This window comes from Triticum aestivum, chromosome 3D, assembly GCF_018294505.1.
Source record: "Triticum aestivum cultivar Chinese Spring chromosome 3D, IWGSC CS RefSeq v2.1, whole genome shotgun sequence".
NCBI classification, from domain to species: domain Eukaryota; kingdom Viridiplantae; phylum Streptophyta; class Magnoliopsida; order Poales; family Poaceae; genus Triticum; species Triticum aestivum.
The window spans coordinates 393243818-393271165 of NC_057802.1; the positions used below are offsets into that span (position 1 = coordinate 393243818).

The 27348-nt window shown below is 47.6% G+C and overlaps 2 protein-coding genes across 2 annotated transcripts; both read left to right on the plus strand.

Moving 5' to 3' along the window:
- Positions 1-1982: 1982 nt before the first annotated feature.
- LOC123079122 (subtilisin-like protease SBT5.6) lies at positions 1983-7632 on the plus strand. Its single transcript, XM_044501797.1, has 10 exons — positions 1983-2137; positions 2333-2427; positions 2596-2693; positions 2816-2977; positions 3079-3190; positions 4176-4740; positions 4844-4944; positions 5043-5400; positions 5505-5718; positions 6993-7632. The coding sequence occupies exons 1-10, from the start codon at positions 2039-2041 to the stop codon at positions 7523-7525; spliced, it is 2337 nt and encodes a 778-aa protein (XP_044357732.1). The 5' UTR covers positions 1983-2038; the 3' UTR covers positions 7526-7632.
- Positions 7633-16223: 8591 nt separating this feature from the next.
- Positions 16224-16976, plus strand: LOC123074733 (uncharacterized). The gene has a single exon (XM_044497496.1). It carries the CDS (start codon positions 16459-16461, stop codon positions 16750-16752), a length of 294 nt encoding a protein of 97 aa, XP_044353431.1. The 5' UTR covers positions 16224-16458; the 3' UTR covers positions 16753-16976.
- The last annotated feature ends 10372 nt before the right edge of the window (positions 16977-27348 follow it).

Here is a 27348-nt window from a genome sequence, read left to right on the forward strand (position 1 = left end):
CGCTAAGCTAACGGATGGGTCTCATCTATCACATCATTCTCCTAATGATGTGATCTCGTTATCAAATGACAACTCATGTCTATGGTTAGGAAACCTTAATCATCTTTGATCAACAAGCTAGTCTAGTAGAGGCTCACTAGGGACACGGTATTTGTTTATGTATCCACACATGTATTTAAGTTTCCGGTCAGTACAGTTCTAGCATGAGTATTAAACCTTTATCATGATTAAGGAAATATAATAATAACCATTTTATTACTGCCTCTAGGGCATATTTCCATCAATAATTTATTTTTGCCAAAGACCCAAACTCAGCTAACGTCTCTCTTATCTTCTGCAATATTTGGACTAAACTAGAGATATAAGACGCGAGATAATGTTCAAATTTGCAAACTGTTGATTATACTTCAGATTTGCAGACACCATTATATTGACGTTCGCATGGCTAGGTCAGCTTATTTATCATTTGGCAGTTTTTCCCCTTTAACCTTTATACAGAACAGGAGGAAGCGAAAATGGTTTAAAAATGGCTCTTGTGATTAAAAAAATACATAGTCATCACCAAAATATCTTTATTCATAATCTTAATATGTCATTTGCCTTTATTCAAGTGATCATTTTATCATATTAAATTATAGCAACTTTTGCAAGATCAAAAGTTTGATATGAACAATGAAGCATTTTAACTTAAATCGGAGTAACCCAAGTGTTCACACTAAATTGACACTGCACTCATATTGTTTAGATAATTTATACATTTACTATCACTATTTCTCCATCACACGAATGATGTAGTTGATTTTCTTTTCTCTGGTATTTTTGAAACACCTTTTGCTTAAATGCTCGGTTCAACACACGCAGGGCATATGTTAGTAATAACTTAATAAGTGCATTTTCCCGGACTTCATCGGCATCCTACTCGGCTAGCTCATGCTACGAGGCACTCTTCCTTGGTGCTTGCGAAGACCCCCACTGGAAGCTGACTTGGAAACCGTGGGTGCTGTTGTGCATCAAGTTCTTCATATGGCTGGCGATGCAGGACCGTTGTTGGATGGCCAATCGTCTTGCTTGTCACGGTCTACCCCACGAGTCCACTTGTGCCTTCTGCGACCAAGAGGAGGAAACCATGCAACATCTGCTGGCGAGCTGCTCATTCTGTCAGCAGGTTTGGCACGACATTCTTGGTTGGGCTAGATCATCTTCTGATCTACCGCATGACGACACAGCTTTCCAGACGTGGTGGGCTACATCTTGCGCCCACACACCCGCTTCTGCTCGCAGGGGTCTGGCGTCCCTCATCATCCTCACTGCTTGGTGGCTTTGGAAGCACTGGAACAACTGCATCTTCAACGACGAGCGGCCATCGGTTACCTGTCTCTCCACCACCATCAAAGACGAGGCTTGTCTTTGAGCAAAGGCCGGCTCAACCGGGATAAAAAACATCATCCACGATAGTTGGCCTCTATCCGATCGGGGATGAGCAACCCCTAGCTACCATGCCTCTTTGTGTACATGGTCTCATGAGCGCTTGTAATCCCATGTTGTTACTCTCCTTCTATTAATGAAAAGATACACAACCGTTGCGTATTCACGAAAAAAGTGCATTTTTTCATGACATGAGGTGAAAGACACTATTCTTGTCTGAAAATAAGATACTGGTGGATGCGATATCAGCGCCAGACTAGCTATTTTTGTTGGTGGTGAAAATGCCAAGGTTGCAGAGTTTATGTATCCAATCCAGACCACAATATCCAAGTTAATTAGCTCATCACAGCTTCAAGCTGAAGCTAGACACTAGGACGAATACCGGGAAGATTCTTTCGCCAAAAGGGAAAAAAGAATACTGGGAAGAAAGCAGGAAATTACAAAGAATAAAATACAAGAAGCAAAAGATGGTATCGTCTCAGAGGGCTAGAGACAGTCAAACTATTCCGCCGTGTCCCTTTCGCCCTATCCATCGCCTCGCCACAGAATCTGTATAGTGTATATATAAACAGCCTCCAAGCCGTCGAGGCACAGAGGGAGGTACCGCGCTCCGATGAAGACGGCAGGAGGAGCCATGTCCGGACTTCTCTTCTTCCTCTTCCTCTGTCTCTTCTCCTTCTTCACTGCCTCTGCCTCTACCAAGCAAGGCCAGGTCATCATCTCGATCGATCATTCTATTTTTCGATGTTAATCAACAGATTTCTCAAGGGTCTAGTTTGACTTTGATTATTTCATGGCCGGCAGTCCTACCCTTCATGATGCTTGATGCAGTTGTTTTGTTAGCTCCCTCATATGCTTAATTTTCCATGAACTTTCATGTCGCCGTTGTGGATAATTGGATATACAGGTCTATATAGTGTATCTGGGCGAGCACGCCGGAGCGAAGTCGAAGGGGGCGATCCTTGATGACCACCATGCCCTCCTCCTCTCCGTCAAGGGCAGGTACGTACGTACACGTCCATTAATCGATATGCATATGATACATGGCGCCGCCGTGCACTGCTCATATATACATCTATCGTCCTCGACATTTGCTGTGTGCTGCCTGCTGATAATGGATACTAGCAAGTCGCAGCTAATCATTCAGACGCTCTCTCTGTGGTTCACCAGCGAGGAGGAGGCACGGGCGTCGCTGCTGTACAGCTACAAGCACACCCTGAATGGCTTCGCGGCTCTTCTCTCCGAGGAAGAAGCCACAAAGCTTTCAGGTAATACATGTGCACTCACAGTGACACTAGGGATTTTCTCAAGATAATACTGTTATTTGTCCACCACTGTTGCCTATATGTCTTTGTGCGCGTTTGGCTGATGCATGTGGCATGACCTGCAGAGAAGACTGAGGTAGTGTCTACCTTTCGGAGCGACGGGAGGTGGTCCCCCCACACCACGAGGTCTTGGGAGTTTGTGGGCTTGGAGGAAGGGCTCAGCAAGGGCTGGCAGCCGTCCGGCGCTCACGCCGGCGAGAATGTCATCGTAGGCATGCTGGACTCCGGTGAGAAGGCTCTCTACTGACTTGCGTGCTTCCGGCCAATCAACTAAAGACTTCACGTGTCGACGTTTCGTTTGACAAGAAGCGGCTGTTTGAAACTGCAGGGATCTGGCCGGAGTCGAGGAGCTTCAGCGACGAGGGGCTAGGACCAGTGCCCGCGCGGTGGAAGGGAGTGTGCCAAGGAGGAGATTCCTTCAATTCCTCCGCCTGCAATAGGTAATTAAATCGGCTGCTTGTGGGCTTATTCGGGTATAATCAGCTCTTAGTACTAGTTAATACTAGATGATACGCATTCATATGTAATTATGTACTTGTGCGCACCGCATCATGCATTCGTGGCCCTGCTTTTCCGTGGGATTCCATGGACGCCTTGCTGGAACATATTGGTTAGTCGGTCTATTCAGGCTAGTATTTTCTGTGTGTTGTTGCTGAAAATAGGGGTCATATCCCATGGCGTCTTGCCATCTTCCATCATGCGACCTTATCGATCGATCACTTCGTCAGACTAAAAATCATGACAATACCAAACTACTCCATGCAACTTGAGATACAAGTATGTAGATACAAGTTAAACAAAAGGCAGACATACATGCAGTGCATCAACCTATGATTGAGATGACAAGACAGTGACGACTGACGACCAAAGGAGAACCACCGCCACCACACACACACACACACATAGCCGGTCTACGATGTCGATGTATCCAAACTAGAATCTCCGGCGTGGGTGCCTGCACGCTTCAACCGGGACCAGACCGTGCACGTCCGAACAAAAACCCGAGATGGTGGGCCAGCTCGGGGGCAAGACTCCAGCTTGGCGCCTTCTCGACTCAGTGCAGTGCACAGCTTGTTTTATAATCTCTGCCTGCATGGCTTAGCAGACGTACAAACAGTCCGCCGTAGAGTAGTTTTCTATCTGATGCAACTGCGGCGGCAGATTAGGTAGAACCCCGTGACGCCTTCCTCGCAGTCCGTGTAAAACGAGATCCCTGTCAGCCTGACAGTGTCAGATGTTACTCCCTCGAGAGTTGCAGAAAAATCGTCGTGATATCGTGCAAACTTGTTTAATCACATGCTGTAAGCATAGGCCAAATCAGATGATTGTTAACCCCGATTTGCGTCACTGACACTGTGCTTGTCGATACGTACGTACACCTTTTTTTGAGATACAGTGATAATCATACGTACGTTACGTACACAGGAAGGTCATCGGCGCGCGGTGCTACCTCAAGGCGTACGAGGCCCACCACGGCAGGCTGAACACCACCAACGCGTACCGCTCGCCGCGCGACCACGACGGCCACGGCACCCACACCGCGTCCACCGTCGCGGGCCGCACCGTGCCGGGCGTGGCCGCGCTCGGCGGGTTCGCGGCCGGCACGGCCTCGGGCGGCGCGCCGCTCGCCCGCCTCGCCATCTACAAGGTGTGCTGGCCCATACCGGGGCCCAACCCCAACATCGAGAACACCTGCTTCGACGCCGACATGCTCGCTGCCATGGACGACGCGGTCGGCGATGGCGTCGACGTGATGAGCATCTCCATCGGGGCCACCGGGAAGCCGCCCCGGCTACCGGACGACGGCATCGCCGTGGGCGCGCTGCACGCCGCCAGGCGCGGCGTGGTCGTCGTGTGCAGCGGTGGGAACTCTGGCCCCGCGCCGGCCACCGTGTCCAACCTTGCGCCGTGGATACTCACGGTGGGCGCCAGCAGCATCGACCGCTCTTTCAACTCCCCGATCAGGCTTGGCAATGGCATGGTGATCATGGTAAGCGCCTAAGGAATTTGCATGTCACGTAACGTACGTTATTCTTGTTTTTTCTTCTAAATAAAAATGGACTGACGCGAGATTTACCGTTCTTTCATATCAGGGACAAACGGTAACACCATATCAGCTGCCGGCGAACAGGACGTATCCAATAGTTTATGCAGCACACGCCGTGGTTCCTGGCACTGCCGCCAACGTTACCAAGTAAAATATCTTTAAAAATATACAGCACTAGTAGTAACAATCACTGAAGAGTCACACTTGCTAATCGAACAAGGTTCAAATTTCGTATTTGGGCGCAGCCAATGCCTGCCAAATTCACTCTCGCCAAAGAAGGTGCGAGGCAAAATCGTGGTGTGCTTGAGGGGGAGCGGCCTGAGGGTGGGCAAAGGCCTGGAGGTGAAGCGGGCGGGCGGCGCGGCGATCGTGCTCGGCAACCCGCCGATGTACGGCAGCGAGGTCCCCGTCGACGCGCACGTGCTCCCGGGAACGGCAGTCTCCATGACCAACGTTAACACCATCCTCAAGTACATAAACTCCAGCTCGAACCCAACCGCTTACCTGGACCGCTCGAGGACAGTCGTGGACGTGAAGCCGTCTCCGTTGATGGCGCAGTTCTCGTCGCGTGGCCCCAACGTCCTCGAGCCCAGCATTCTCAAGGTACTCCCGTGCGCAAACGGCATCCATTTGCATTTGCATCTTCTCAAGATGACTCTTGTCGAGCATCTGTGCTAACTGCATCTGCATGCAATGTGTGCGTGCAGCCTGACGTTACGGCGCCAGGGCTGAACATCCTGGCGGCGTGGAGCGAGGCGTCGTCGCCCACAAAGCTCGACGGCGACAATCGCGTGGTGAAGTACAACATCATCTCCGGGACATCCATGTCGTGCCCGCACGTCTCCGCCACCGCCGTTCTCCTCAAGTCAGCCCACCCCGACTGGAGCGCCGCCGCAATCCGATCAGCCATCATGACCACCGGTAATGTCTGCTTTTTTTTGGAAACTTGGGTAATGCCTTTTTTTTTTGAGAAACCGGTACGCAACGTCATTTGTATTGGGCCAAGTTCTGATTTTCTTTTCCTTTGATTGAGAATGCAATTGTGTAGTGATTTCGGTTTGGGAGCAACTAGTTAACGAGCGCTCCTTCGAGAGCCTCGCAACGATCAGCGCCACTTGGCGCGCTCTCAGCCATTCGCCACGTGTCGCGCTCCCTCCAGATTTTGTTTTTTTTATTTTTCCGCATGCGTTTTCGGCTTTTTAAACGGTTTTTTTGGGTTTTTCGACGTTTTGGTTTTCCCCCGGTCTTCCTTAACTTTTCGACCAATTTTTTTTTTTGAAAAAATAATTCTTACGCGAAAAAACGTGTTTTCTTTTTTTTTTCTTTTGCGAAAAGTCACGGTTTTTCTTCCGTGAGAGGCACGGTTGTGCTTTAGCGAGAGTCACGGCCGTGCCTTTTGGAAACAAAAAAAATGCGTTTTATTTTTTCTTTCTTTCTTGAGAGTCACGGTTTTGCTTCCGCGAGAGGCACGGTTGTGCTTTCGCGAGAGTCACGGCCGTGCCTCTCGGAAAGGGAAAAACAAAACGCGTTTTCTATTTTTTTTTCTTTCGCGAGAGTCACGGTTTTGCTTTCGCGAGAGGCACGGTTGTGCTTTCGCGAGAGTCACGGCCGTGCCTCTCGGAAAGGGAAAAAAATACGCGTTTTCTTTTTTTTTCTTTCGCGAAAGTCACGGTTTTGCTTTCGGTAGAGGCACGGTTGTGCTTTCACGAGAGTCATGGGCGTGCCTCTTTCGGAAAAGGAAAAAAACATGTTTTTTTGTTTTTTTTTCCTTCCACGAGAGTCACGGTTTTGCTTTCCCGAGAGGCATGGTTGTGATTTTGCGAAAGGCACGGGTGTGCCTCTTTCAGAAAGGGAAAAAAACCGTGCTCCCGGTTTGGTTTTTTCGTCTGGTTTTTTTGGTCCGGTTTTTTCATAAAAAAATTCATCAAAACCTATCAATATGGGATCTAGTTTTGAAGATCTCGACGCGAGGAATCTAATGGTGAAAACGGTTTGAGATTTGGACACACGGTTTAAGAAATAAAACGTTTTGAATAAACGGATCTACGAAAAAAGGGAAAACTATCATGTTGCAACAAGTGGCGCGCTGTATGTGCGCCACTTGTCGTGACCTGGGAAGGTGAAGTGTTCTTTGCAAGGAGTACTCCTTAATTGCTTAATTGGTGATTTCGGTTGTGCGTGTGTCGTTTTTACAGCAACAGCAAACAACGCGGAAGGCGGCCCAATAATGAACGCGGACGGAACGGTGGCGGGGCCCATGGACTACGGCTCGGGCCACATCAGGCCCAGGCACGCGCTGGACCCGGGCCTGGTGTACGACGCGTCCTTCCAGGACTACCTCCTCTACGCCTGCGCGAGCGGCGGCGCTCAGCTGGACCGCTCGTTCCCGTGCCCGGCGAGCCCGCCGCGTCCGTACGAGCTCAACTACCCTTCCGTCGCCATCCACGGCCTCAATGGGTCCACCACCGTGCACCGGACGGTGACCAACGTCGGCGAGCACGGGGCTCATTACAGGGTCGCCGTGGTCGAGCCCATGGGCTTCTCCGTGAAGGTCTCGCCGACGAGCCTCGCCTTCGCACGTACCGGGGAGAAGAAGAGCTTCACGATAAAGATCGAAGCGACGGGGAAGAGAAGTCGGCGTCTGAAGAGGAAATATCTTGCAGGCTCGTACACGTGGAGCGACGGAGTCCACGCTGTGAGGAGCCCCGTCGTTGTTCTCGTCGCGTGATCGTTCGTTCTTGCCATTACTGGCCAATTTGAAGAATAGATGAACACGTACAAGACTATTGTGAAATCTATCGAAGTCACCAGTCAAAACTACTCCGTCGTTGTGCATATGCTATACGCCAAAAGGATGGTGGGTTCGTGTCCCGTTATGGAGTCTCAGGATGCCAATGGCTGCGCGCATCGGCATCCTTATCCACACCGTGCGTGCGCCACCGTCAGTTTTCACCGGCGCCCGTGGCCTGCAGGCCAACCACACTCATTGTCCAAACTGCGCGGCGTTACAGGTGTATGACCGGCAGCAGTAGTTCACGCCAACACGACACAGTCCGCGTGCTTTCGTGCATGCTGCCACAGTAGAAAGCCGTGGACGCGGGACTCGTCACTAGAGTCCAGGATCACAGGATATACCAAGAGCCCACGCATGTACGGAGCGCTGGTAGCCTGTCTTTTTCCACTCCAACGCGCGGTGAAAATTCAGAGGCTGCTTGGATATTCGCTGTCGACGTAAAGTTCACGAAAACGATGGGAAAGGGTGATGCTCCACTTTGTATTCACTTGCACAAGATTTTTACCAAGTTCATATACCTAGTACGCATATACCTAGTACTGCAGTAACATGCATGGTCCTTCAGTGTAATTTCTGAAAGAAAAAGAGAGCTGCCAGAAACTTTCGGCGCGATGATTTGGTGTCGGGATTTCTCAGTTCGTAGTGTCTGAACCCATCAATAACAAGCTTACACAGGCTTGCCAGCACTTGGAACTTTTGTTGAACTAGTTAAGCAAAACAAAGCACACGTATGTCCCGCCGGGCAAGCCTAACGTGCAGTGGCTTGCAGTTTTGGTAGGTCCGTACGTCAAGCCAAGCAGCGTGACGCGATCCTTTTGCTTTCGTTTTTCGGCCTTGGATATTGACGTGTCTCTTTCCCTTACTTGCAGTTAGCTGGTTGATTGACACTTGATATACGTTAAGTTCGTTCCAGCTAGGCGGGCGTGTGAAGTGCAGCAGAACAAGTGTTCCTGTCATAATCACTACTCTGTTGATCAGAAAGTTGCGTGTTTGGTATGCTGCACGGAGAGCTGTGCAAATCCGACCTGCTGACACCTGTTTTCTTATTACTCAAATCAGTTTGTGTTAGATCTAGTTTATCTTAGATTAGTATAATGTTGCGTACAACCAGATACAGAGTAAATGAACCCACGAACACAAAAACGACTCAAAAATGAACAACTATGACTATATGACCAGAAATTCTTGCCAAAGGCGCAACTGAATTTGTAGTTGTTGCATAACCATAGTTCTCGTCAAATATGAGCAAAATCAAGAAATCCAGCCACTCGAGTACCCGCAAATATCTATAGAGGAACACATGATCTTGAAGGAGAGCCCTGTTGACATCAGGTTTCACAATGTTATTTTTTTTCGAGGAACCGATAGAAGCACTGTCTTTTCATATAAAAGAAAGATGAAAGTCCCATATTTACAGAGATGCACACGTTTTGAAGGTAACGTGGCCAACCCTAGGAAGATATCTGACCCAGTCTTAGCCCACACCTACAGTGGGCACTTCGACACAAAACGCCCTCTCTCATTGCTTGATGTCGTCGAAGGCTAGCATCGCAACCTCATAGTGCGTCATGCGGGACCCCGTGAAAATGCGCCGGTCTCTTTCCTTCCAAATATTCCACAACGCGTAGATAAGCCTGTTAGATTGGATCGATGGAAGCGTTCCTACTCCTCCGTAGAGGAGCCGCGGGTATTTATTGATTGTAGGCAGAAACAACCTCTGCGTGGTTTACAAGGAGTCCACCGATCGCAAGGATCCAGCGGGATAGAGATAGGAAGTTACACGGGAGAGAGAAGGATAGAGATGGTAGTTGAGATTACATAACGTAAATATCTCTAAGTCTAACACCCTTCCTTAATCTGAACTACCTATCCTAAATTGAGATTGTTCTTGAATGCTTCAAATGGCTTGTATGGTAGAGCTTTAGTGAACCCATCGGCCACTTGATCTCTGGAAGGAATAAAGTGGATCTCCAGCTTCTTCTCTGCAACTATTTCTCGTACAAAGTGAAAGTCTATCTCAATATGCTTGGTTCTGGCATGAAAGACAGGATTAGCACTTAAGTAAGTGGCACCCAAATTGTCACACCATAGGGATGAAATACGATGTTGTCTCACACCCAATTCTTCAAGAAAAGATTCAAGCCAAATAATTTCAGCAGTAGCATTTGCCAATGATTTGTACTCAGCTTCAGTACTTGACCTTGACACCGTTGCTTGTTTCCTGGCACTCCATGAAATAAGATTAGAACCAAAGAAAATAGCAAAACCACCTGTTGATTTTCTATCATCGCTGCAACCTGCCCAGTCTGCATCAGAGAAAGCACTAACAAGTGTAGAATTGGACCGTCTAAAATGAAGTCCCAAACCTACAGTGTGCTTGACATACCGTATGATCCTCTTGACAGCTGTCCAATGAGCAAAAGTGGGAGCATGTAAGTATTGACATACTTTGTTAACAGCAAATAAAATATCAGGTCGTGTCAAGGTTAAGTATTGCAAGGCTCCAACAACACTTCTGTATCTGGTGCTTTCTTCCTCCTTAAGTGGCTCTCCTTCATATGCTGACAATTGTTCTGATGAAGACAATGGTGTGGGTGAGGCCTTACAATCCTTCATTCCCATCCGAGCCAAGAGTTCAGTGGCATATTTTTCTTGTTTCAACACTATACCATCCTGAACCTTTTTAACTTCAATGCCTAAAAAGAAGCACAAATCACCAAGATCCTTTAAAGCAAATTCTGAGCTTAGATCATGCAGAAGAGCATCAATAGCATTTTGAGAAGAGCTTGCAACTATAATATCGTCAACATATATGAGCACAAAGATAACAGTGTTTGCCTTATTGTATATGAAGAGAGATGTGTCAGCCTTTGATGCAATAAAACCAAGATGTTTTAACTGCATACTTAACCTGGAGTACCATGCTCTAGGTGCTTGTTTCAGACCATAAAGAGCCTTGTCAAGTTTGCATACATAATGAGGTTTTTGTTTGTTTTCATAACCTGGTGGTTGCCTCATGTAGACTTCCTTTTTCAGAACACCATGCAAAAACGCGTTCTATACGTCTAGCTGCCTTAGGCTCCATCCCCTAGACACAGCAATAGCTAGCACAAGTCTGATGGTTGCAGCTTTTACCACAGGGCTAAATGTATCCTCATAATCAATACCATAAAGCTGCTTAAAACCTTTAGCAACGAGACGTGCCTTATACTTGTCAACGGAGTCATCTGCCTTTTTCTTGATCCTATACACCCACTTACAATCAATAATATTTTTACCTTTCCGGTTTGGTACCAAGTGCCATGTTTTGTTTCTCATTAAGGTTGTATATTCCTCATCCATAGCCTTTTTCCACTTCTGATCTCCAAGTGCATCATCCAGTTTTGTTGGCTCGCCTGAAATACACAACATGCCATACGAAATAGTGCCATCAGTTCTTTTTTTTTGGATTTTTAATACCTTTTTGTAGCCGAGTTGTAACTCTTGATGTGATTGGTGGAGGCTGCTGTACACGCTGGCGCACGGCATCGCTGGTCGCAGAAGATCCTGGAGAGGAACCAAGAGATGCCACATTGGATCCAGTGGCCACGGGTGTGGCTTGCTCATTCAGCGCCGCACCGTTTGTTGCCGCAGCAGATCCCGCGCCAGGTGAGCCTGTCGGCCGCATGTGCGAGTCGCGCCTCGCGGTTGGCTGCATGCGCGAGCCGTTCGAGGGGGATTCCCCGCGTGGAGACGTGGCGGCCGCGGATTGCGTCGCCCGCGCCTAGTCATGCAGGTTGGCTGGCTCGCGATCCGGGACGGATATCCGCGCCCGATCCGAGGAGGATTGACGCGCAGGAGTGGCAGGCGCAGCCAAATCGCCCTCATTCGCCGCGCCAGCTTCGTCCTCTTCTTGCACATGAAATATAGCATCGTTTTGAATGGGATTTTGATCATTTTGATCGTTTTGAACTCCATTTTCTTCAGAAACCTGCACACACGAAAGACAAGGACTGGTTCGAGTAGGAATATTATCATCATGTTGGTTAGTGCAATTGTTTCCCCCGTGATCAAAATCTTGAAGTGTAGATGGAAGAAGAAGAATCTCTTGACGAAGGAGAGCGCCGGCATTAGGATGAAGAGATTCAAACGAAAAAACTGATTTATCAAACACAACATCGCGAGATATATAAACTCTGCCTGTGGGAACATCTAGACACTTCACTCCTTTGTGCATAGAGCTATATCCCAAAAACACACATTTTTTTGAACGAAACGCAAGTTTGCGTGTGTTGTATGGTCTTAGGTTTGGCCAACATGCACAACCAAATACTCGAAGAGATTTGAAGTCTGGTTTGACACCAAAAAGGCGTGTGATGGGACTCTCAAATTTGATGACTTTGCTTGGTCGAATATTTATGAGATATGTGGCAGTGAGAAACGCTTCATCCTAGAATTTTAGGGGCATGGAAGCATTACTAGTAGTGCTAGTCCTACCTCAACAACATGACGGTGTTTGCGTTCAGCCGACCCATTCTGTTGGTGAGCATGGGGGCAAGAAACATGGTGAGAAATTCCAATCTTTTGAAAAAAGGAATTTAGTTTTTCATACTCACCACCCCAGTCGGTTTGCATAGCAAGAATCTTTGAGTCTAGTTGGCGTTCAACAAGGTTTTGGAAATTGAGAAAAACTTGGAAAACATCAGATCGTTTCTTTAGCAAATAGATCCAAGTGAACTTGCTATAACCATCAATGAAACTAACATAATAAGAAAATCTGCCAACTGATGTGGGAGCTGGTCCCCATACATCTGAAAAAACTAACTGCAATGGAGCAGTGGATACACTTGTAGATATAGGATAAGGTGGCTGATGACTCTTAGCTTGCTGGCAAGCATCACAAATTGACTCAACACTAGACTCATAGGGAAGATTATTCTTGCTAAGGACATGCTGAACTATGACTGAAGAGGGATGACCAAGACGACTATGCCACTTTGCCGAGGAAGGTTTGGTGACACTCCACGCTTGTTTATTCGACCATGATGAAGATGAAGATGATATGAGTGGATATAGGCCTCCCTCACACTTTCCTCTAAGGATGACTCTCCTCGTTGCCAAGTCCTTGATCACAAAAGAGTAGGGATAAAATATTATGAGAACATTGTTGTCAAGGGCAAAACGATGAACAGAAACGAGATTTTTGGAAGCATGTGGAACATGTAAGACATTATTAAGGTGTAAATCTTTTACGGGGTTTTTAACAATTGATTTACCAACATGAGTAATGTCCATACCGGTTCCACTTGTCGTGTGTATCTGATCACCGCCATGATACCTTTCCCGCATCGTCAGCTTGTCAAGTTCCCCGGTGATGTGCTCAGTAGCACCGGAGTCGGCATACTAGTTGGTGTCAATGACGTAGTTGTTGGTGACGAGGTTGGCTGCCTTCTTCTCCTCATGATCATCATCATAGCGATGCCAACAAGCTCTTGCGCCACCAATATGAAACTTGTAGCAGATCTGGCACTGTGGATAGTCTCCTTCTTGCTGTTGTTGCTGTTGTGGTTGGGGACGGAGTCGTTGCTGCTGATAGCCGCCGCCACCACCGTGGCCAGGAGAGGGAGAAGAGCGGTTCCCTCGACCGCCTCCTCCTCTGGTGCTTCGGCCACGGCCTCCCCTGCCACGGGACTGCCCACGCCCCCTGTAGACGGCGTTGGCAGAGGAGCGGAAGCCTGCTGGTCCGTCCCCCAGCATCTCCATCCGCTGATCAAACACAGAAATCTGCGCGAAGAGATCGTCAATGCTGATGGAGTTCTTGATTGCGCCGATTGCTGCCACGATGGGATCATAGTCCCAATCAAGGCCAGCCAAGTCCACCATCTCTGGATCGGTTACTGGACGCCCAGCCGCAGCTAGCTCGTCCCCGAGGTTCTTCATCTTGGCGATGAAGGTGTTGCTCGACATGTTGCCCTTCTTGGTGTTGGAGATGGCCATCCGTAGATTGGTTATGCGGGATTGCGACTGCGTGGTGAATATTGTGGTAAGAGCAGTCCACAGATCAAAGGTGTTGTCCTTACCGATGACTTGTGCAAGGATTTCCTGGGTGAGAGAGTTCAACAGGTAGCTCAGAACCCGCTGATCCTTCGACAACCATGGGTCGTACAGAGGGTTGGGCTCGATGGCCGTGGTTTTATCCGCCTTGGTGACTTCTACCGTCTTTGGCGGTGCGGCGTCGCTGCCGTCGAGGAGGCCGGTCACTTGCGCGCCTCGCAGTGCCGGCATGACCTGCGCCTTCCACAGGAGGTAGTTCCCCCTTGCGAGCTTCTCTGTTGGTGGAGCACCTAGGTTGAGGCCGACGACGCTTGAGCTCGTAGCCATGGCGATGGAAGGGTGTTTAGGGTTTTGGTTTTGCTAGACGATAGGAAGAGACTTGGCTCTGATACCATGTTAGATTGGATCGATGAAAGCGTTCCTACAAAGCCTTCCAGTGCGACGCTTGCGGTCTTGCTTCGTCTAATTTGCAATCAGCTCGTCCCACCATCCCGAGACATCGCCGGGTTCCAGAAGGTAACCGAGGCCGGTAAGTCCTCACGTGTCCACGCAGACACATGATTCCAGACGGCAACCACAAAAGGGCAATCCCTGCAAAGGTTGATTTGTGCGATGAAAATAATCATTAAAGAGTAGGACATGGCCCCGTTCTCGATTCAACGCAGGTGCATGGCCCTCGATCGACCCCTGAACAATGGCGTTGCCTCACAAACCCGCAACATCACTCTCATTTTTGGATGATTCTTCGGACGATGATTAACATATTATGTTATTGTAAAGAAAAACTCATCTGAGCTATCCGTTGTGATCGTTCGAAGTGGTGAATCCATACCTTACAAACAGGCCGGATAAACGACCGAACACCTAGTAGGCGTCGATGACCACAAGCATGGACGAGTCTCAGCCGGTGAAGACCCCATCCTATCCGGTTCCGGGAGCAGGGCCATCGAACTCCACGGCTTGCGGCGGTGGTGTCCCAAGGGGCAGTGGCGGCCCCTGAGTAGGGTGCGGTACACGAGCTGCACCGTTGACGGCAAAGAGGTGGAAACAACGCTGGTGGTGCGGTGTTGGCAGTGGCTGGGCCTGGGTGGGGGCGCTGGGGTGGCGGCGGTGAGGGCGAAGCGGACGGAAAGTCGAGCTCGGAGGGTTGGGGTGGGTTGGCCTGTGTGCGACCGAGAGGCGAGCCATGAAAGGATTGTGCAGGCATCCGCGGCATGTCCACGCGAACGCAAACCAAGCCAAAATTTAAGCCGGAAACGGATCGAAGCGGACATGAAAACGGGCAACAGTCCATTTGCGTCAGCGCGCTGGGCCATAGTATTTTTCGAGCGAACAAAAACGAACGCTTGCGGACAAAATTGGTCGGCCTGTTGGAGTTGCCAAAAACGTAGTTCAAGAAATCGGTAATTGGTAGTTGCTTGGTCTGCTTGGGAGTAACGATTAATCGATGAATCGGCCTATTAACTGGATTAATCGGTCGACCATTAATCCATACATTAAATAGGAACTTGTCAACATATATCTAGTTTTCGTATTATACCATACATACTCTCATGCTCTCAGCTATGTAATATAGCAACATATGCTACTGTTTGGTCGAATATAGCTATTGAGGAGCGAGAGAGGGATGGGAGGGGTTACTGGCCAAAATTTCGAGCTTTGTTTGCCCACAAATTAATGGGCCAGCAGCGATTAATCGGCCTAACAACCGATTAATCGGTCTGACCGGCCAATTTCGGCCTGACAAGTTAACACGACGAATAAATGTTATTTGATTCGGTCACTAACGATTAACTGACCCGTTAACTGATTAATCGGATGAATTGTGTGAAACACGGTGATGCGAAAAATCATTTGACGAGCCGTTCACAAGTTCATCGAACCTAGCCCTCTGGACGTCTACTTCCTCACCGTTTCCCGCTGCATGTGAGCATCGTCCTAACTGATGCTACCGTACCAAAGTATAGCAGTGAGTGAAGATCAATTTTCCGATAAAGCGGTCCTTTTGATGTTGGCTATGCTATACGCATCGCTCAGAGCGAGCGATCGAATACCATGCATGAAGCATGTGCCACTGCCAAGTGAAGCAGAGTTTCTGCCGGCGCGTCCACCCACAGAATCTGGCCGAGAGCAGCATGGCATCCTCGGCGCGTGCCACGCGTGCAAATCGTTCCCCGGACGTCAGTGTTATCCACAAACGTGCACGTGCACGCTGCACGCAGACACACAGACCAAGAACACGTGGGGTATGCCACAGAGGCAACACAACCAATCAAGAAACGTGCACGTGCACGCTGCGACAAAACGCATGATCGCCGCAAATCACGTCCAGGTTCATTCAAGCAAGCGCCAAAACGAGCGATCAGATCAAAATCAAAATCAGGAGGTGGAGTGGTCGAGCCTGAAAGGCAAAGCCAACCGGCCACACCGATCCTACTAATTGAGCAACGCGATTACGTGAACGTACGGGGGAATATGAAGTGCCTTAATTTTGTTGCGTAGCAAGCCCAGCCGCCCAAGCCAGGCAGGCACTGGGGCTGGATCGCGGACGGGATTATGGAATTATTCCTTCCCTTCCCGTCAAAGCTCAAAACCGCATACTTATCTGTCACACAATGGTGCAGCTCCACACGGAACGTGCCTAGCTTAGCTTCGCCTACCTAGGTAGCTGCCTGCCGGGCCCTATAAATCCCTCGCGCCGCGGCGAGCTGCGGAGGGAATATCTCGGCGAGCTGTCTGCCTGTCCGTCGTGTTTCGCAAGCTCTCGTCATTGGTTGCCTCATTCACAGCTAGCTAGCCCCGAGTTCGTCCTTTGCACAGCCGGCCGGCCGGTCATGTCGTCGACGACGCAGAGCGCGGCCCTGTCGGCGAAATGCGCGGCGTGGGCGCAGGAGCGGCGGCCGTTCACGCACCCGATCGAGATCCCGGCGGCCTCCGGCGCGCCGGACGAGCGGAGGGGCCGCGGCGAGGAGGAGGAAGGCGGGGAGGTGGAGCCGCCGCACGTGCTGATGGCGCGGCGCAGGGCGGCCTCCTCGGTGTGCTCCGGCCAGGGCCGGACGCTCAAGGGCCGGGACCTCACGCGCACGCGCGACTCCGTCCTCCGCATGACCGGCTTCATCGAGAGCTAGCCCGTCCTTGCCGCGCGCCCATCTTGTTCGCGGCCGACGGCGCGCGGCCGGGCTGCCCTGCGCGGCTTGCCGGCTGCAGTGATACATGCTGTCTGCTTGGGTCGTTGATCCAGTTTGTAGAGTAAATAAGATAGCTACGGAGCATAGGACGAATGTCGATGAATTTTCTTCAATCGGTCTCATTTGTGAATTGGTTGGAATTGGAAGAGCGAGATGAAATTTAATCCGTTGGTGTAAACTTACTCTGTGTGTACGTGTGTGTGTGTCATATAAATATAATACATCTGGTCAAAATGCAAATGCAATGTGGTTTCTTGATACTACGCTCCATCTACACATCGCTGACTCGCTGCTGATTCAGTAACTGCGACGCGCGCGCACCCTGCACCGGCATCTCTGTGGACTCATTCAAGCAACTACTTGATCAGGTGGTTACATGGGTAACTTCTGGAAATCCCCATGAAAGATAAGACAAAAATGGCTGGATGGGTAGTTGGGTAATCAGCTTAGAGAGTCCTACATATATACCCCATCCACCATGTAATACTACTCTACTACTACTTAATTCGTACTTATACCCTATCCTAAGTACACCAAGCTAGCTAGGGGGTCAAGTCAAGCCCAGCAAAAGACGATGCTACGGGAAGATCAAGATGAAGAATTCCATGAAGCAGACATACTGTGGCCAGATGCAGCCCAGGATCCCGTGGTAGCTCAGGTGCACTACTCTCAGGACGACGGCGATGAAGACGACGACGAGTACTCCGGCGAGGACCGCCGTCCGACCAAGGCGCCCAACCGGCAGAAAGCTTCTTCCCCCATCGACATCCCCGGAAAGACCGGTAGGGCTACTGGTGCAAAAGCGCCGGCTCAGCAGGCCGGGTTCAGCAAGTTCGGCGCGAGCCTTGCGGGCGCCGGCGGCGCCAGCGTGATGATCGGCAGCCAAGTCTTCGTGCCGCCGCACGTCATCGTCGATCGGAGGGCCAAGAGGGACACGGCGATGCTGATGCTCCTCGACGCGCCCAAGGTCGGGAGAGTGAGGGCGATGGTGATGCTCGAGTAGCACCGAAAGTTTTTTTTCCCACCCTACCGAAAGTTTTCGTCGGAAATGTTCGCTTCATTTCAAATAATTTTGAGTCATTTTGTGGAATTGACGTGAAAAAAGCTGAAGGGCTGAAGAAATGCATGTATACGTGGTCACACCTACGTCTATTTGAAAGAGAATTCTACTCATGCTTATCCGTTCACTATCTGTTTTTTTTGGACCACTATCTTATTTTCACATACGTGTGGGCACAGAGGAAGATGGCAGTCATCTGTCATACAGTCAATAATGCCATTCTTAATAGCTGATTAACCTTCATGAGAAGTTAATATTACACTCGTTATTAACTTGATCCACACAAGTTTAACACAGTATCTCTTACTTCCTCGCCAAGGAAAACTCTGGGCATGCCCCCGGACAGGAGCAGTACCATGCTTGGACGCAAAAGGAAAGTAATCCCCCACTCCCAGCGAGAAATAATTAAGTAGAGTGCAAACTTATCCTTCAAGAAGGGAGGAATATATGTGCGTTGAACATTTCCAATTAAACCTAACCTCTCCCCAAGATTTACAGCTGTTGGAGGGCAAGCATATACATGAGCGCAAGCACCGGCGAACCCTATATCATTTCATTTCCTCCGGAGCATACAATTGGACACGTCGTATATAACCTTATCTTCTTCCTCCTCCTCTCTCCCTTGATTACGTGTGCAAATGCCCTCAAGCAACCTCTCCTACTCGTCCGGATGTGCACGTCAGTACAGGTGTCTGCATGCCATTGTTGGTGCAGTGCACGAGTTCCTCTCTGGATTTTGTTGGGTAGCTGGCTTGCCAGCTGTGACCACTTGCATGAAATGATGAAAGACACTATTCTGTGGCTGACCTTGTGGTGGTGTGGGTGGTCTGGCCAATGGAAATGGGAGCACTCTTCTCCGGTTTCTTGCGTGACATTTATATTTCTCACAGTTTGTAGCCCACCTGTTCACTCTCACGGCCTCATGTTCTCGTGCGACAGCCACCGTGCCAGTATAAACAACTCAGCAATCAATCATTGACTTACCAGAAGAGTCTAATTAATTCCCCTATCCAAGATGACACGCCCATTGGCTTGCGTGGCAGAATGACAGATTTTGTACTACTTGTCATCCCGGCAGTACTACTACTATTCGGCTTTTATTACGAAAGAGAAAAAAGTGTGTGAGAGAGATGCGAAAATCCCTTTTAGAGGCCGAGCTTCAATAAGGACGGTTTTTGAAAAATTTAAAATTCATCAAAATTCATATTTTTACATTTCAAAAAATTCTGAAAAAAATATAGATATACATGAAGGCGTAATGCACAAGTGTGTAAATTTTCAGTACGAAATGCGTTGAAATAAGGGTTGTGCAAAAAAGAAAAATATGGGGCTTTTTAACACATGGTACTATTCATCCTTCCAGGTCATAAATTTATCTTTTTTGTACACATTGCATTTCAAGGTATTTTATCCTGACAATTTACACACATATGCATAACATCCTTGTTTACTTGTACATATTTTTTCAGATTATTTTTAAAACTGAAAAAAATTTGAATTTTGAACATTTCAAAGAAAAAGGCCTCCATGGAGAACCTCATGCGACTTCTTTTTTCTTTAAGAAAACTTCCAATCTATTCATTTTCAATCATTGTAGTACAACGAACATCAGAGATAATAAAAATTACATTCAGATCCGTAGACCACCTAGCGACGACTACAAACACTGAAGCGAACCGAAGGCGTGCCGCTGTCATTGTCCCTCCTCGCCGGAGCCGGTCAAAACTTGTCGTAGTAGACAGTCCGGAAGTCATCGTGCTAAGGCCCCATAGGACCAGCGCAACAGAACAACAACCGCCGCCGAGGAAGAGTAGCGTAAATCGGAAGGATCCAATCTGAAAACACATGAACATGAACAACCACTAGTAGAAAAAGGGCCATTTGTCCCGGTTTTTAAGGGCCTTTTGTCCCGGTTGTTGAACCGGGACTAAAGTGTCGTTACTAATGCCCTGGGTCTTTAGTCCTGGTTCTTACATGAACCGGTACGGATGGGCCTCCACGTGGCCCGTGCGGCGAGCCCAGGCAGGAGGCCCGTTGGTCCCGGTTGGTGGCACAAACCGGGACCAATAGGCATCCACGCATCAGCAGCTGGCAGGAGCTGAGGTTTTTTTTTAAAGAGGGTGGTTTAGGGGTTTTGGGGGGTTAATTTAGGTGTTTCATATATTGTGTTATGTAGCTAATTAATAGAGAGAAGTGTCCTCTCTTATCTCCGTGCTTCGTCGACGTACGCTACGTATTATACGTATAGAGAGGACTCGACACGCTAGCTAGTAAGCAAATGAAGGAAACAGAAGATCGTCATGAACATATGCATACAGAGAGAAGTGATATCGACCACCTCTCCTTCTCCGAGAGATTGGTCGAACAACAAGTTCTCGTATATCTATCCGACACTACTGACTACATATATACAATATAATTATCTCTTACAATATAATCTCCTAATTATATATGAAGTCAAGGTCCACATGGTATTCTCCGTCTTTAGCGATCACGTGGTCAAGGAAGAATGCCGCCAATTCCTCTTGAATTGCTCGCATACGATCTGGTGGTAGGAGTTCATCCCGCATCCGAAAGATCTAATTTGAAGAAGGGGGTCTATATATATATATATATATATATATATATATATATATATATATATATATATATATATGAATAAATGAAACTCAACACAAATGATGGTAATAAAATAAAATTGTGAATATTATTGCTTACGCACTTCATATTGTTCGTCAGAGTAGCCCCGCTCACAGGTCGTGTGACGGATGGACTCGCAAACGTAGTATCCACAGTAATTATTCCCGGCTTCCTGCCACAACCACTTTACAAGAAATAGAGGTCAATCAAACTGATAAGCAAGCATGCTATAAATGGTATTGATGAAACTAGCGCTTGAATCACTAGGAGATGCGCGGAACATGCTAGTAGTACTTACTTTCGGGTGTCTAAATTGCAGCTTCTTCGGCAGTCCCGGAGCTTTTTGGTGAATTTTGTCCAAACCCTGCCAGACAAAGAAAACAATTACTTGATATCAGGAAATGAACAAAGTTGCTGATATGGTGCGATAATGATCGATTTAACTTACTTCTCGAGCATTTCAGTCATGTCCGCATACTCCTTAGGATCTTTTCGTCTCGAGTCTAAGACGGTTACTAGTCCCTGCTCAAGCTTAATCTCTAGGAGAATATAGTGGAAGCTGCGCACGCATGCATAACTCATCAATTACATTACTATAACCTGGACTAATAAGGGAAACCGAATATGCACAAGACAGTAACACTCACTTGAAGTTGTAAGGAAAGAGTATTATATCTTTGTTTTCATTTATTACGAACGATCGTAGCAAGTTGGCCTCGGTATTTTGGCATGAAATTTAACCTCATTTGCATCTATGAGATTTGTGTTAATGAACCCAATATCACCGATTTGTCTTTTCTTCAATTCGGCGATCTTCAATCTGCATAATATAGTGAGGATAATTATAAATACATGCAATGAAAGAGCTGACCTATATATAGAGACTTAATGACAGAAGTAGTACTTACAGACAGTAGCAAGTGACCGTTAATTTATCGAGGGCCTGTTGATTGAAAAACTGGAAGAACTCCTCAAATGGAACATTCAACAGTTCAATTCCAACGAGGTCATGCTCCTCTTTAACTCTCAGCGTCAAACTATTCGTCCCCCAGACTCTCTGCAGGTTTTCATGTACCAATCATGAAATCTTCGCATCATCGTTGTTAGAGATTTTTCATCTTTGACGAGAGGCTTCCCGTACTCGTATCTGTGTTCGTCCACCTCTAAGAAATCATAATGTACATCGTCGGGCAGGTAATCTCCAAGATTGCTATAACCGGGCACCATCCTCGGATCATTAGCGACGATATCGCTAGACACCTTGAGCGGGGGGGGGGGGGCACGATTGGTCCGCTTGTTCGCCGAGCTGGGCAATTTTTTCCCAGCTCGTCGTTCTGCTAACCTTTGATCACTGATCGTACTTCCCCACCGCTTCGCTTTGAGAAATGACTTTTCAATAATGCGGTCATAGTTGGCTTTCGACGAAGACTTTGGTGGTTTCTTCAGGGCATCCAGATGCGCTTCGCTTTCACCGGATCTATCTTCTCCTCCGGAGGTGGATGTTTCTTTGCTTTCACCCCTTCAAATAATTTCGTCACTTCGGCTCGCACGATATTCCTGTTTTCCTCCTCGGTCCTCTCGTATGGTAACTTCTCTGGAGTCTTCAGAGAAGGACCGAATCTGTATTGCCTCCCGCCTCTGGCTGTACTGCTAGACGCCGGAGCAGACGGAGTGGCTGCGGCTGTCTTCTTTCGTGCTTGCTTATGAGGCGGATGAGAAGGACTACGACGCTCCGGAGCAGCCGGAGCGGCGGCGGGTCTCTTCCGCCCTTGCTGGCAAGGCGGAGAAGGAGGAGGCTGGCTGCTCGAGCGCGCCGGCACAGGCGGAGAAGGAGGCGGAGTGCCGCCACGCGCCGGAGAAGGAGGCTGAGTGCCCTGATCACTCGCCGGAGGAGGAGGCGGACTGCCCTGACTCGCCGGAGAAGGAGGAGGCGGAGGCGTCCAGTTCGGCAGGTTGATGAGCTCCTTCCGCCATAGGCATGGAGTCTTCAGAGAAGAACCCAGCCGAGTCTCCCCTTCACCCGTAAGGTGGTCAAACTGGAGGTCCTCAAATCCGTCGTTATTTGATCCACCATCACCCTAGCATATCCTTCTGGAATCGGCCGCAGTGGTAGGTTGCGCCAGGTTCAGTAGGTAAAACAGAGCCAACAGCCGCCTTGACTTTGAAGTTCTGCCATTGCGTCATAAGGTGGCAATGTTGAGACTCTGTGATAGCATCCACGGAGTAGCTAGCAGGAGCCGTGAAGACAGGCTCCTGCTGAAGCAGCTCGGTGGAAGCCACGCTGCTTCTCCGCTAAGATGGCAGGGTAGCTTCGGGGGAAGCTTCGGCAGGTCGTTTGCTGCGATTTTCTTCTCGTTCATCTATCGCTAGTACCCTTGCGTGCAGCGCCTGCAGTTGGGTATGCTCCTGTTTCTTCCTCCTGTCCTGGCATTTGTAATCGCCTGCGTCCGGAAACCCAGCCTTCCATGGAACGGAGCCTGGCGTGCCTCATGTCCGTCCAGGGTGCTCAGGATTCCCGAGGGCCATTGTGAGCTCGTCGTTCTCTCTGTCTGGAACGAACGTCCCTTTCTGGGCTGCATCGATATACTCCTGAAGCCTCGTGACTGGTATTCTCATTTGCTCGTTCGTCCAAACGCACTTCCCTGATACAAGGTCCAAAGTTCCGCCAGCCCCGAAGAACCAAGTCCGGCAATGGTCTGGCCACCTGAATGTCTCTGGTTCGACCCCTTTATCAAGCAGGTCATTCTCAGCCTTGGCCCACAACGGCCGGGCTTTGAGGTAGCCACCTGGCCCCTTGCGACGGTGAAGCTTCTTCTTCGCAGCATGCTTCTTGTTTGTCACTGGCATCTTCTTACTCTTGTCCGATGTCTTGTGGGCCACAAATGCAGGCCAGTGATCTCTGATCTTCTCATACCGGCCGATAAATTCTGGTGTCTCTTCTTTGTCGAAAATCTTTTCAGCTCATTCTTCCACCTCCTGAATAGTTCTGCCATCTTCTTAAGAGCATGAGACTTGATCAATTGCTCTTTAACTGGCTTCTCTGGATCCTCCTCTGGCGGTAGGGTGAAATTTGCCTTCAGCGCGGTCCAAAGATCTTCTTTCTGCATATCGGAGACATAAGACACCTCAGGTTCTTCTTTAGCCGGCTTTAACCATTGGTAGATGCTGATCGGGATCTTGTCCCTAACAAGAACCCCGCACTGAGCAGCAAATGCTTCCTTTGTCCGGATGGGTTCAATCGGCATGCCATCGCGTGCGATTTCTATGATCTCAAACCTTTCATCCGAGCGCAACTTTTTCTTCGGGCCTCGTCTCTTTACCGAAGTTGTGCTCGATCCGGAGGGCTAGAAAAAAGAAGAAAGACGAGGGTTCATTAATATATGTGTACATACCAAAAACAATTAATGCATCAATTAGCTAGCTATATATAGTCAGCACATGCTTAATTAATATATATACCTGGCCGGACTCCGTTCGGTCACCGGAGCCGTCATCACGGTGTCCTTCTTGCACCGGCATTGGGTCACCGGAGCCATCATGATCATGTCCTTCCTCCTCCATTGTTCGATCACCGTAGTATGCTTCTTCACCCTCTCCTTCCAGACCATCCGTGTCGTTGAGAAACGACAAGACGGCCTCACTTCCTTGTGCGGTTATGTCCCCCGACATCGCTTCTTTTGCTTCGTCTCGGGGGTCCATAGTTTCTGCTAATTTTTACAACATGGCAATTATTATTCAAACGGTGCCGGGGGGTGCTCCCGTGGTATAAGTTATCACGGTCGAGAGGGGGTATATATATCGACCGCCCCTCATGTCGAAGTTATCCGGGAGGGGGTTATATCGACAACGACGTACGACATACATACATTGGAAAATAATGTTATCGGGGAGGGGGTATATCGAACCCCCCCCCCCCCTCGTGTTGAAGTTATCGGGGCGGGGTATATCAACAACGACATACCCGATAAAAAATAAGAAGACGAAGAAGAAATAAAAAGAGGAGAAGAAGAAAGGAATAGAGGAGAAGATCGAAGAAAAAAAGAAGAAAAAAAAGTGGAGAAGAAGAAAGGAATAGAGGAGAAGAAGAGAAAATAGAAATTTTTCTATTTTCTATTTTCTCTTCTTCTCCTCTATTCCTTTCTTCTTCTCCTCTTATTTTTCTTCTTTTTTCCTCTTCTTATTTATTTCTCATCTTCTTCCTCTCCTCTTCTTCTCCTTTCTTCCTCTTCTTATTTTCCTTTTTCCTCTCATTCTTTTTCTTCTTCTTCCTTTCCTAGCTAGATATATAAAACTTTTCTAAAAATGTAATTTTTGCATATATAAAACTTTTTCTTCTTCCTTATTCTTCCTTCTATTCCTTCTTCCTAAATATATAAAACTTTTCTAAAAATTAAACTAACCTAAAATGTACTAAATCAGAGAACATATATAGATAAAACTTTTCTAAAAATCTAACTTTTGCATATATGTATTTTTAAAACATCATTACAATTGAAAAAATACATACATACATACAAAAAACATGTAAAAAATACATACATACATATATGAACATACATAAAAAAATAAATATATCTAAAAAATACATACATACATATATGAAAATCTAAAAACATGTAAAAAAATAGCATGTATAAGTAAAAAAATAGCACGGCGGCGGCAGGGCCGGCAGAGGCGCGGTGCTCACAGAGGGAGGAGTGCGCGGCGGGCGGCGTCGGGGCGAGGAGGGGCGCGGGAGTGGCGCGGTGACGGCGTCGGGGCAGGGGCAGCGCGCGTCGGGGCAGGGACGGCGCGCGGCGACGACGTCCGGCGAGGGTGCGGCGACGGCGACGGCGGGGGCGTCAGGCAGCCTGGCGGCGTCGATGTGCTCGGCGTCGTCGGGGGCAACTGTGGTGATGAACTCTGCAAAATTGCGAAGTGCTACTTATATACCAAGAGCATTGGTCCCGGTTCATCCCACAAACCGGGATCAATGCAACCTTTAGTCCCGGTTGGTGCCACCAACCGTGACCAAAGGTCAGTTTTCGGCAGCCCAAAGGGCGGGAAACGGCGGCCTTTGGTACCGGTTTGTGGCGCCAACCGGGACTAAAGGGGGTGCACTGGTACCGGTTCGTGCCACGAACCGGTACCAGTGCACCCCCTTTAGTCCCGGTTGGCGCCACAAACCGGGACCAAAGGCCCTGTGCTGCTGCGCCCGCGTCGAAAGTTTAGTCCCACCTCGCTAGTTAAGAGGGGCGCGCGGTGGTTTATAAGCCCCACTGGCGCACCCCTCTCGAGCTCCTCTCCATTGCAAACTTACGGGCCTAATTGTCACTGCTATGCCTGATGGGCCTAGTGGGCCTTCTGCGGGCCTGAATCCTGACCCATCGATGGGTTTCTAGTCGTATTCAGGCCGTGGTGGCCCAGTAGGTGGCATATTTTTATTCTTTGCCTTTTTTGTTTTCTTTTTTGCTTTATTTATTTTGTTTTGTTTCTACTTACAACAAAAAACTTATTTATTTTATTTTATTTTGTTTCTAATTACTTATTTATTTTACTTTATGATAATTTTTTTGCTATTAAAGTTTCTAACAAAAACAGTTCTTTATGAAAATTCTTTTTGCTTTTAATGATTTCAAACAGAAAATACTTCGATAATTTTAGTTTCAATAATACTAGAGGTTGCTTATAATGTTTTGAATAGAAAATACATTGATAATTTTAGTTTCATAAATTTTATTAATGTTATTAAAGTTTATTTTATTTTGTTTCTACTTATATATTTTATTAAATTTTATATTATTTTGTTTCTAGTTACTTATTTATTTTATTTGTTATTTTTCATGCACCATTTTCATGCATTTACTGATTATTTTGAGCTATAAGACCCTGAAATTGAAAAACATTTCAAATGAACTCTGAAAAGGTTAAAAGTTGGCATGGTATCATCATTTCATCCACATAGCATGTGCAAGAAAGTAGAGAGGGTTACGAAAAAAACCGGATGCACTTCGTGTACAAACCGAACAATCTCTTTCGAAGTATCAGGGTTCATATGAAAACTCGTCTGTTACATAGGGATTTCATTTTTTTGAACTTATTTGAAGTCCATACTTTTTCTGTGTTAAAAATGCACCATTCAAAGCCACATCATCAATTTTCAACCCTTTCTGACTTCACTTATTATTTTTCATGCATTTACTGATTATTTTGAGCTATAAGACCCTGAAATTGAAAAGCATTTCAAATGAACTCTGAAAAGGTTGAAAGTTGGCATGGTATCATCATTTGACCCACATAGCATGTGCAAGAAAGTAGAGAGGGTTACGGCAAAAACTGGATGCACTTCGTGTACAAAACGGACAATCTCTTTCGAAGTATCAGGGTTTCATACGGAAACTCGTCTGTTACAAAGGGATTTCATTTTTTAAACTTATTTGAACTCCATAGTTTTTCTGTGCTCAAAATGCACCATTCAAAGCCACATCATCAATTTTCAACCCTTTCTGACTTCATTTGTTATTTTTCATGCATTTACTGATTATTTTGAGCTATAAGACCCTGAAATTGAAAAGCATTTCAAATGAACTCTGAAAAGGTTGAAAGTTGGCATGGTATCATAATTTGACCCACATAGCATGTGCAAAAAGTAGAGAGGGTTACGGCAAAAACTGGATGCACTTCGTGTACAAAACGGACAATCTCTTTCGAAGTATCAGGGTTTCATACGGAAACTCGTCTGTTACATAGGGATTTCATTTTTTTAACTTATTTGAACTCCAGAGTTTTTCTGTGTTCAAAATGCACCATTCAAAGCCACATCATCAATTTTCAACCCTTTCTGACTTCATTTATTA